Here is an 11,360-nt window from a genome sequence, read left to right as displayed (position 1 = left end):
GTATAAGAGACATATATAAAGGTATGTGTAAGCAACATATTCTTCTCCCCATTCTTCCTTCATAGCTGGTAACTGGAATTATGCTAGAGAGCTTAGATTCTTTAATTGAAGAAGCTGAGCCCATGAGAGAAACAATGACATGCTATGATGGGGTATTTCCATGCCAGGCATCTTGTGCGACTGCTGGGAAAAAGACTCTTTGTCTTTTTTGGTCACACCAGCCCCACGGAGTCTGAGCCTCTGGCTTCAGACACAGGGACCTCTATTTTAAAATGGGGTATGGAAATTTACAGAACTACTTCAGTAGACCTCCATAATTCTCAAAACAATGATTTACTCCTTAAAATTCTAGTTTTTTAATAGAATTTTTTTTCCCCTAAAAGGAGTGTTCTTCTTAGGAAACTAAGGTCACCATAGTGTGCTGTGATGGCTGCTTCACAGCAGCTCCATCATGTGTGCCTGCTGCCTCTCCTGCCAGGCTCCCAGCATAATTTTAGGCAAGTGGAGAGGTGTGGGGAGGGAGTAGTGAATGTGTGGTGAAATGAACAGAGTGCACGTCTCTTGCCTTTGCACAGGACTATCATCAGCTCATCCTCCCATGGGCTCCTGGTCTCGGTCTGTGTTTTTGGAGCCCACAGAGACGAAGAAGTAATGAAGTATATGAAACCACAAAGTTACTGCCTAAATTTAGGGAAATTTAATTTTGTTTTCATTACAAAGATTACCAATTGCAATTAAGCAATGTATACTTAGGCATCTTCTCTATTAGAAACATAAACCTCTGCATTATGGTCTCAGACCCACAGCTCAGGATCCCAGGTTCTGAACTCACCAGCAGATGTCAATTCCTGTTTCAGTAGCAAATACACAATGACTGACCTGTTGTGCATCCAGAGCTACGCAACAGAGGACAAAACCATGACAAGTTGGGGTCAGGACTTTTGATGTTTTTAAGTATGTGACTTTTTTCTGATTCTGAGAACTGGCACCAAAGTGGTATATAGTGTCTCAACTATTGTGGCTTAAACAGAGGTAGTAGTTCAAGTACAGCAACACACAAACAAAAACTTCCTTTAAGTATTCATCTTTTTCATATTACTTGTCCCTTATAGGTTTCAAAGAACATCCCACAGTAAAAAGTGTAAACAAATTTGAAAAGGGAAGCAATGGAGTAGAACAGAGAGTGTATATTTAAACCCATAAAGAAGAGGAAGGAAATTGGAAGACGGTCCAGCAGGGCTCATCAAAAGTTCAAAAAGTCATCCCCTATCACACAGTAACCCTAGGTACTCACACAAGTCGTCCCTCAGGAAAGTACCTGGAGCTGTGTGGTGTGCACAGGGGAGGTCAGCTTGTGCTGTGGAATAAGCCTCCATGTCTTCAAGTGTAGCTCATTCATTTTATTTCTCATGCAGAGAAATGAACAGGAGGTTCCATTCCACTTAGTGACTCAGGAACCAAGCCTCTACCACCCTTCAGCCGCAGCATCTGAAACTTGGGACGGCCTCATTCACCACAGCAGGAGAGGCAGGGAATGTGAGAAACCATATCTGCTCTTTTAAGCTTCCCCACATCTTTCCAATTGGAGTGCCTTGCTCTCAACCTCACTGCAGGTGAATGAACACGGGGAACTCTGTCACTTGGTGAGTCCACCATCTCAACCACAAATCAAGAGGTGCATGAGGTCTCCGTGTGGGAGCTTAAAAGCCAAGTTTTGCTAGTAGGTGATGATTTAAAGAAACCATGGCATATTATGTGAGTTTTTAAAAGTAGATCTCCAAATGTATTATTTCCAAAGAAAAGGAGTAAAACCATGGGTATAATTGTAGCATTCGTTTTTTTAAGAGTACATGCATTATATGCAAATGTGGGCATACTATATTTTCCTGAAAGGATAGATAAAACTGCTGTTGATGGTTAGTTTGAAGGATGGAAAAAGGGATGGAAAGGTAAATATGGTTTTTTTTTGTCAGATACAAGTACATTACTATTTTTAACAAGAAAAAATTAAGCTAAAAGGATAAATTTAACAGACTAGATAAATGTTTGTTAATGCTCTCAAGATTGATAGTGACATTGTGCTGGTAGGGGAGGATTTCTTCTCTTTCTTGGATGCTGAGATGTGAGAGGGAAGCATCATGAACTCTGCAGATGCTGTGGTATGAAACATGCACCCATCCACACACATATATAAACACCTGCCTACACACACAGAAACACAGGAAATGTGCACACATGTGCAGAACACGGCTGCTGATGGAAGATGTTTTGAGGCTCCTTGATCTGTCTTTCAACTGTTCCATATATCTGAATGTTTTCCAAGTAAAATGCTAAGAAAATAAAACATAGCAAAAGGAAAAGTATCACAGAACCCAAGAACAGTAAGCTCCACAGCTCCCCAGTCTTTGCATCTTGATGTTGGTGAAGAATTTAGGACCAGCCATGTTCTAATGGCAGAACTCAGGCACTGACCTCTCTAATCAAGGAACACCACAGTGGCAGGTCTGTGGAGAAAGAGTTCAGCAGGGGTCCCGCTCAGCCCTGTCCTGACAGCTGGGTGGCCTTATGAAGCACACCCAGACTCCTCCCAGTATGTCCTCCCGTCATCATCATGGACCTGTTTGCCTAGAGGTGCTGCTTAAAAATTCTACTGCCATATTTCAAATGTCTTTCTGGAATCTGTTCTGCAAGTTGGTGTGAATGAGACTCTTGAACAAAATACTGCACGTGGGGATGAGAACACACGTGATTGCCTCTCATGTCCTGGAGGAGGTGTCTGAAGGCAAAAAGCACGCTCCTGCTGGTCCTCCTCAGAGGCGAGGTGGGCACATCCCTTCCAGTGGACAGCTGCTGGTCACCGCGTGGTCAGTGACATTGCACACCAGGCTGGTGAAGCTGGCACCGGTGCCGTCCATAGCTGGTGGAGTCCCCCACTTTGCCCGTGGTTCCCTGCAGTGTGGCGCGGGAGCTTGGGCGAGCAAGTTCTCAAGGTAGACTTCCCATTGGTCAGCCCAGGGCTGCCCCTTTGGAATTGGCAAACAGTGCTACTGCCACGTCCAGCAGATGTTTTCATAAACCCTCGTGTGCCTGCTACGCATGCCACCAGCGTAGCAGGTGCCATGGAAAATGGTGCAGCCATTTTCTCGTCCCTCCCTGATCCTCGGCCAGCTAGCTTGTGGAGGAATAAACCCACAGAAGGTGACGTGTGATTAACGCTGTCATTTTTTTTATCTGAAATATTTAAAGAGCTGGTAGGAGAGCCTTATCTGCTCCTGCCCCTTTGCGAGGAGGGCTGCTCACGGCAGGCCTGGGCTTCTGCGGGAGGAGCCCTGTGTCTGCCCGTCTGGAGCGCTTGTGCTGCCCGGAGCTGGGAGGTCACTTTGGCAAACATCCCAGATGCTCAGACTTCATTTTTTTTCCTGCTGTTTTCGAGCCCAGTGCTAACTACTGTTAGCAGACATAAAGCTCTCTGCAGTTCTTTCCTCAGCACTAGCTACGAGAAAACTACCAATTATAGCCAAGAAACAGTCTTTCAAGTACACATGCACATTGCACTGTGGGCTGGAAACCAATTGGAAACCTTTTGATTTGCCCTTTAAGGCCAGAGGCAGGCACGTAAGGCGAACTCCTAAGATGTTTTGAAGAACGGAGCAGTTATACTAAATTTAGCATGCTAACCAGCCAGTTGGCACATATGTAATGAAAGATTTAAAAGGAAAAAAATTCAACCACAGAAACAGCAGACATAGATGGATGAAAAGAAAGCTACAAATAGACAAAGACATTTTTTTTTAAAAGATGCTCAAGGAATACAACATGGGGGTTATCAGCCTTATCACCTCCTTTCATACAAGTATCTGAGATGCCCAATTGCTATTCATGAAAGTTTTGAATTCCCTAATAGGAGGAATCCGCTCTTTCTTGTTGTAACTGCCAACACAGTGCACACTGCCTGGCATACAGTAAGGGCTAAATGGACGCAGGTTGCATAATTGAACAAATTGATGTGTGTGTGTATGTGTGTGTGTGTGTGTTCACTGTACAGACGCTTCTAGACCTCTCCATGAGCAAGAAGTGATTGGGTGGGCTCAATTCTGTGTGTTCGCCAGTTTAGTAAATGTTCAGCTGAGGATGGCTGACACAGTGCTGTTTCTGCCTGTCTGTCATTGCTCTTACTAACCGGAGAGTGCTTTCCGCTGGTAAGCCAGAAACAATGCTTTTGATTTGTTGTATATTATAAACTACATTTCAAAATGTAGTTTGAATACATGAAATTGAGTTAAACCTTAGGAAGCTCCAGAGAGCACCCATGAGAATCCACATTAAAGATGTTGAGCTGTGCAGTGGTGCACACCTGACATCTCAGGAGGATCTCAAGTTCAAGGCCAGCCCTGGCAATTTAGACTCTGCTCAAAAAGAAACAATAAAAATGGGACGTACTGGAGATGCATCTCAGTGGCAAAGAGACCTTGGTCAAAATATATAAATAAGTAAATAAAAACAAAGACGGTTGGTGTACATGGAGGAGCATGGTTTACCTGGGGTCACACAAGAAGCCCAGCCTTGCAGACAGCAGGGCCTGTGCCTCCTCTGAGTCCACTCAACTTCACTGAAGGAAGCCCAGTTACACTAACACTCATGCAAAAATTTTGGAGCGATGCTCGTGGAAACCTGTCTCACATTTTCCCCAGCATCTTGAATATTATGCACAATACTTTGTTGATAAAGAACGAAGGGACCCAGATGGAGATGGATCAAGCTGGGAATTCTTCCTTTTTTGCTTTTTTTTTTTTTTTCTTTCCCCACTTGGTGAATCCTAGAACAACACATTCATTTCTACTACTTTTTTTTTTTAATATGTTGCATTAATGGAGTCTCTGCACAAAAATGACATACCTGAAGAAGAATTTTGTAAAATTTAGTTGAAGATTCTAGTTGATTTTAAGCAATTTTCTTTGATGCATTTATCTCCCCTACTGTCCTTGGACTTAAAGTGTTCTTGTGCCTTTAACAACACACACCACAAAACACACACACACTCACACACACACACCAAAAAAACACTCTCTTAATTAAGCATGAATGGCATTTAGTTACAAAGTAATGGCCATATTATCAACTCCAAGGTGTTTTTCAGCTGTACGGTTTTCCATGGCAGACTGCAGATCCGAGGTATAAATAATAAAGGAAGCATAAGGACCTCCTTTCTTTTTTTCAAAACTTTTTCTTTTCTTTTTTACATAAATAAATTAGAAAAGTAATTTTTGCTACTCTGGATTTTGTGGGGTTTTTATGCATTAATTCTCTCTGGGCTGGGTCCGAAGACTGACAGCAAGCTAGACAGCAGTTACTGAGCGAGGGCTATCTGACTGATAACTTTCCCCCTTTCCTTTGAGAACCTTCACTGGGGTAGCATTGGCAACTGGAAGAGCTGCATTGTTGGCACGTGGTGATGGTCCCACAGAGGTTGCGACTCTCAGAAAGGACGAAGAGCATCTGGCCATACCGCCTCTGCAGGAAGTTTCAGGAGGTGCCATTCCTTCTCCCAGTTGAAAAGATAACACCCAGACACGTCTGAGCATGAGCCCAGCTGATTCCATATGGGAAATGCAGCCTCAAGAGCAAGGCATGAACTATGACATGTTTTGAAATTTACAGGATTGTAACGCAGGCCACAGAGTAACAGAAGTACAATACTTCATTGTTTTTCTTTTCTTTTTCTCAGATTAAACATTAGGCATCATGGTACATAGGACTGAGCATCCAGCTTCGTGACTTGCCTGCAAGTTGTGCCCCTAAACTTGGATCTGCCAATGAGAGGCAGTTAGGTGTAGCAGAATAAATGCTGCCAGGTGAAAACTACCATTTAACGTCAACCAAGGCAGTGGGCCTCCTGGGATTTATTTATTTTTAACAGAGACATTTACTCAAATAACGTTTCTTTAATACAAGTACTGTGCTAGACTGAAGCTGCAGAGAGCCATGGCTCCCAGAGCAGCCTTCCTGGGTGTCTCTTGCTCCTTCCACTTGCCCAGGCTGGGGTCTTGGGCAGGGCTGTCGGGCTGGCTTCCGGACTTCAGGGCCTTTCTGATCCTTCCTACCTAAAATGCCTCACTCCTTCTGGGACGGATTAACTGAGATAATGTGCACAGAGATTTTAACACTCAGGTCCCAGGTGAGGAGGCTTTCCCTGGGGGAGGACTCTGCTCACGGCTCCTCAGGGAGCTGATGATACAAGACCTTAAGACCACAAGAGGCCTGGAAACTACTACCAGCCTTCAGGGCACACAGTCACCCTCCCCGGAAAGGAGATCACTGAAAACGTGGTCAGTCTCCCTGCTGGCCTCTGGTTCATCATAATCCAGTAGCACAAAATGATTTTCCTCAATGTAACACTTTACAAAGAACACTTGACTTTTTTCTTTCCCCTGGGATTATTGTGTGAAGAAAAATAAATCGATCCATTGTGAACCACTGTGCTTAAATGGGAACAAGATAAATCTGCAAGTAAGTTCGAGGTAAGAGTACATTCCCTTCTTTGTCCTCCATAGCTACCTGTGCAGGTGACCATTCCTACAGCGCAATGCAGGTGTGGCAAGAGACACGTCCTGTTCAGGATGATTAGGATGTCATAAACCATTATTATTCACATGATGTGCATGACCTGATTTGAGGAGCCAGGTCCAAAATATTCATGGGCAGAAGGGTCTGGATAATTGTAATTTTGGAGTAACAGAGTTGAAAGAGGCAAATCAAAATAAGAAACAAAAAGAAAGAAAAAATTGAAAAAAAAAATAAGGAAGAAAAGGAAAATACTTTGAAGGCACTTTTTTCCATAGGAAAAAAATATTTTATTTTTTTAAGAACAAATTCAGTTTGAAACAGACGTGGAATGTGACTTCACGGGTCTCATTTTCTGGGGGGGGGGTAACTGCAATGTGGAACTAAAGCAGATTTAAAACCTATGACAGGCTATTAAAATAAAACAAAGAAAGAAAAAAATATTTATAACTCAAGCATAATACTGTGTTACTTACAAATTGGACAACGAAATTTTAAATAAATATTCATGGTACATAATTACGGCACAAATATGCAGCAATTTGGCAACCTTTTATACCATTTTTTTTCCTCATTACAGCACAAAGGGGAATGACACTGCCGTTAAACAAGCTGTAGCTAAATACATTGCAAAATTCAGATTTTATACAAAACATCTTGCTTAGACTTTATAAAAAACCAACATTGCTCTATGTACACAATCTGGGTAAGAAAAACCATTTCTGTCTTGTTTTCACGTGTATTTTTATTAAAAAGGTGAATAAGGCTACTGTAACACCCCGAATCCATAGACAGTAAAATCTGAACCTATTTACAGCATCTTCACTTAAACACGATGGTGCAAATTCCGAAGTCAGGTGACTAGGGACGATAATACAAGCAAGGCATTTACAGTAACTTTCCAAAGCTGAACCAACTCCAAATAAGGGGACAGTTGGTAGATTGTCATCTTCTGCACCAGACACAAAACAGACTCGCAGAACACTTTTCAATTGGTTGCAGGTAACTCTTCATCAACTCATTTGATTTTTCACAGTTTAGCATATAACCCAAATGTAGCCAACTGATGATACATACATTGGATTTCATTAAAATCAGACTGTTTCCCACTTTTCCCCTCCTCGACCCTCTCCCCCATCCTACAAGTCACTTCTGATGGCTTACAAGAAAATCTTGTATGAATGCACAGAAAGGAGAGGTTGGGGTGATGGAAAGAATTACATATGTACTGTGACTGGTCACCATGGCAACCCTCCACAGAAATATGATATAGATATATATAATATATATTGGAGATATATATTATACATATATGTACACATGTATACCACACACCCAGTCATACACACAGACACGCACTTTGGACCAACATCATTTTCAGGTTCAGGAAATAGGGAATAATAATTTCTGTGACAACTCATTTTTGCAGGTACTCACTGGAGGTTTGAGAACCTTCAAATGCTGTCGCTACATTTTTTTCCCTCCCAATTCAGAAAGCAAAGTGTTACCATAGTAACAGGACTCTGCTAAAGATGTCTATTTTGCATAGCACATAAAAAGTAGGTTTCCTGTTTACTCTTCTTGTTTCTGGAAGGGTGGGGTGGGGGGAAGGAGAGGAGGAGGGAGCCCAGCCAGACTTTCAACCGAAACTCCCTCAGTGTGACTGCTGGATTCTAGAGAACACTTCAGCCCATAAGGCAAGGGAAAACCCAACACAGAAAATAAATGCCGGAACATCTTGTCATTGTTAAATAGATGACGCAGTCACATCGACTTCCTGGTGTTTGGGGCTTGTATTTCCTAGTCTACAGTCTGTGAGGTGCTTTCCGAGGACTGTTATTTTTGTATTTGCTCTCATTATTGTTATTTTTGGAGTGGTATTGTTTTTCCCAGAAGTCGCTATCCAATTGTTACATTTCATCTCTTAAAGCACTGAGCGTTGGGATCACTTAATTGCCACGAATGAATTTCACATCTTCTGGTGTGTACTGTGTGCAATCTTAAAATATATATTAGTAAAAATCTTTCATTTTATATCCCTTGTGTTCTATACACCTATTATAAATATGTCCTATCTTCCTTCTCCCCCTCGACATCATAATTCACTTCCGTCTTAAGGACTCTAAGAGGTTTGCCTTGTGTGCTTCACTTTGACACCGAGCACCGGGCACTGGACTCGGCAGTACCTCCCTGTGGCCTAGCAGCCCGGACAGCACCGCCATAAACCAAAGTGTCGTAAGGCTCAATTGGGGGAGGGGGTGGGGACGGGGGCATTTAGGGGGGCTGGGGAATCTGACCTACCTTTTACATATGAGAATTCTTTAATAATGTCAATGGTGATGGAATTACAGCCTGTTTGACCTTTGGCTTTTCAACTTTTAGGTCAGATTTGGCTCTCTGCTCTTCTCCTAAATGCTTTCCCTGTGTTTAATAAAATGTGACAAGTATAGCAGCTGAGTCTGCTTAAAACATCACCCAAAGCAGACCGACTCTCCTACAGCTCCAGCGCTGTATGTCTTATTGCCAGTACCACGATAGTCCTGCCCGAGTGCGTCGCCAGCGGCCTACTTTCTCCCTCCCCGCCAGGCTCTTCCACTCCAACAGTGCCCCGCTTTGTCCCACTGAAGGAAGAGGGACCTGGTTTCCCTGCACATTGCTGTTTGGTAACCGTGACCGCCTCCCACGACCGCCATCCCCTGCGTGTGTGGTGTCTCCTGGCTCCGTCAGTCTTAGCAAAGCCAAAGTGCTGTGACCTACTCGCTTCTCTCTCCTTCCCCACTTTCCACTTCAGGGGCAGCAGCGTGGACCTGCAGTCGCAGCCAGCCCTTTCCCTGTGGCCCTTCCACCAACTCCCAGTCCTCCCGGCTGGCTGACCGCCTGGCGCCTGGGGGGCACCTACAGCGAGCGGGGTTTGAGGGGACTGCCCACGTGACCCCAGCTGTTGTTGCAGGGGGCAGGAGCGGGCCTCCGGCCACGAGTGTCCCGTGAGTGATGCAGAATGTGGAGGTGCGGAGCTCAGGTGAGGAGCTCAGGTGAGGTGCTGCCGAGCCCGGACCACAGGAGTGAGACAGTGAGGACTAAACGCTAGAGACCGCGGAGGACCTTACTTAGCCCGAGGTCCGAGGGACAAGTCCAGTGTGCACCGCGGGAGAGGCCCGCCCGGGCAGGACTCCTGGGCAGCAGCGCCTTGGGACGCTCCGCCCTCTCGTCCACACCTCGCGCCCTCCCTGGGCTTCCGCAGAGGCCTGAGTGACTGCCGCACATGGCTTCGAGGACGCGCGGGGCGCGCAGCAGTCCCCACGATCAGGCGTCTCCCGCCACAGTCCTGTCTCNGGCGGCGACAAGGCGGCGGCCGCCCTCAGCGGGAGGGGCGCTGAGGTCCCTCTGGGGCGAAGGAAGCCGGAGCCTCAGACCTTGTAGTAAATGTTGGCGGGGCTCTGCGGGGGCATCTCCTGGACTATGTACACCGGGTGCCCGTAATCGCCGCTCACCTTCTCGTAGTGCGGGCAGAAGACGCTGTCCGCAGTCCTTAGCGGGATGATAATGTCACTGGGCTCGGAGCCGTTGTTGTTGCTGCGCTTGGGCGTGGCCAGCGTGCTGAGCGACAGCGTGTTGGTGTGCTGCGGCGAGTGCTTGCGGTGCCTCCGGCGGTACTTCAGCAGCAGCACCACGAGGGTGATGATGATGACGATGAAGATGATGCATCCTGAAGCAATCCCTGCGAATAAGGCCACTTCGGAACCGAGGATGTTGTTCCCCGAATGTCCGGCGCTGTTGCCGTCTGTGCTGGAATCTAGGGACACGGAGCCAGGAGAGAAGGACAGAAATAGTTACTGCTGTCGCCAGGGCTAATCAGCGGCGTTAAAAACGCCCCCCAAAGCCAGCAAAACCAGTGACTTAAAGGGCAGCCAGACTTCCACGAGCCAGGTACCTCGTTTAATAGCTAAATGCTAACGGCAGACGTCAGCCGTCAGTGGCAAAGGGGACGGATGCCCAGGTCGGACTTCCAAGCCGTCCCCAACCACATCGTTTCCTTTCATGTGTCCCCATCCCTCAGGAGCGCGAAATGGCGTGACAGCGAGCCCTTGATCTCCCTGCCTCTTTAACCCGAACGCCAGCCTGGGGCAACCGCGGGGAGGAAGAAAAAGAGGGGCCACCACTGTGGGCAGCGTTTAGCCTTCCGGTGGCCGGGCTCGTCCCCTTCCCTTCAGAAACCCGTTTCATGTGGATCTTCAAACAGCCTTTCTTCCGAGGCAGATCCCTGCCTAGGGCAGAACAGCGCCAGAACCTGAACAGAGTGGCGGGGCCTGGGAAAAGGTTCAACTCGAAACTCGTTTGTATTATTTGATTTACACTTAAAATATATTTGGAAGGCAGCAGACACTCTCGCACTGAACAGACTGCCAACCCAAATGTTAAGCACTAAAAAATTGCCTGGCATCATTATATTATCCATTTATCAGTTTGTCACAAGAATTTGACACATCTTGTCATTGAAAATCAGAAATAACAACTTCCCTCCTTGACTCTTGGAAAGAGACAGAATATTGCTGCAGATGCTAAATTTGCACAACTACCAACCAAGCACACAGATCCCTAATACAAAACGCTGACGTCTGCTCACCAGCTATGTATGAAACATTCATTAGCATAGTAACCAATATACACAGTTCCAAGACTATTAAGAAAATCAAGTTCAAGGGCAGCCAATTTTATCGGGTATTCTGAACCTTAGTCAGGAATCCATTTAATATTTTATTTTAGTTAGAAGATGTGAAAAAATTAACAACAGCCACCTG

General features: G+C 45.5%; 1 protein-coding gene across 2 annotated transcripts in view; it reads right to left on the bottom strand.

Annotated features, from left to right (window-relative positions):
- Positions 1 to 6,813: 6,813 nt before the first annotated feature.
- Efnb2 (ephrin B2) overlaps positions 6,814 to 11,360 on the bottom strand; it is a 42,891-nt gene continuing 38,344 nt past the window's right edge. For both annotated transcript variants that reach the window (XM_015484092.2, XM_048800646.1), the window contains one exon: positions 6,814 to 10,354. In XM_015484092.2, coding sequence (XP_015339578.1) covers positions 9,969 to 10,354 — 386 coding nt within the window. In that variant the 3' untranslated portion in view covers positions 6,814 to 9,968. The remainder of the gene's footprint in view (positions 10,355 to 11,360) is intronic.

The sequence above is a fragment of the Marmota marmota genome, unplaced genomic scaffold (genome assembly GCF_001458135.2).
Source record: "Marmota marmota marmota unplaced genomic scaffold, marMar, whole genome shotgun sequence".
NCBI lineage: Eukaryota > Metazoa > Chordata > Mammalia > Rodentia > Sciuridae > Marmota > Marmota marmota.
This window is presented reverse-complemented; position numbering and strand designations above follow the sequence as displayed.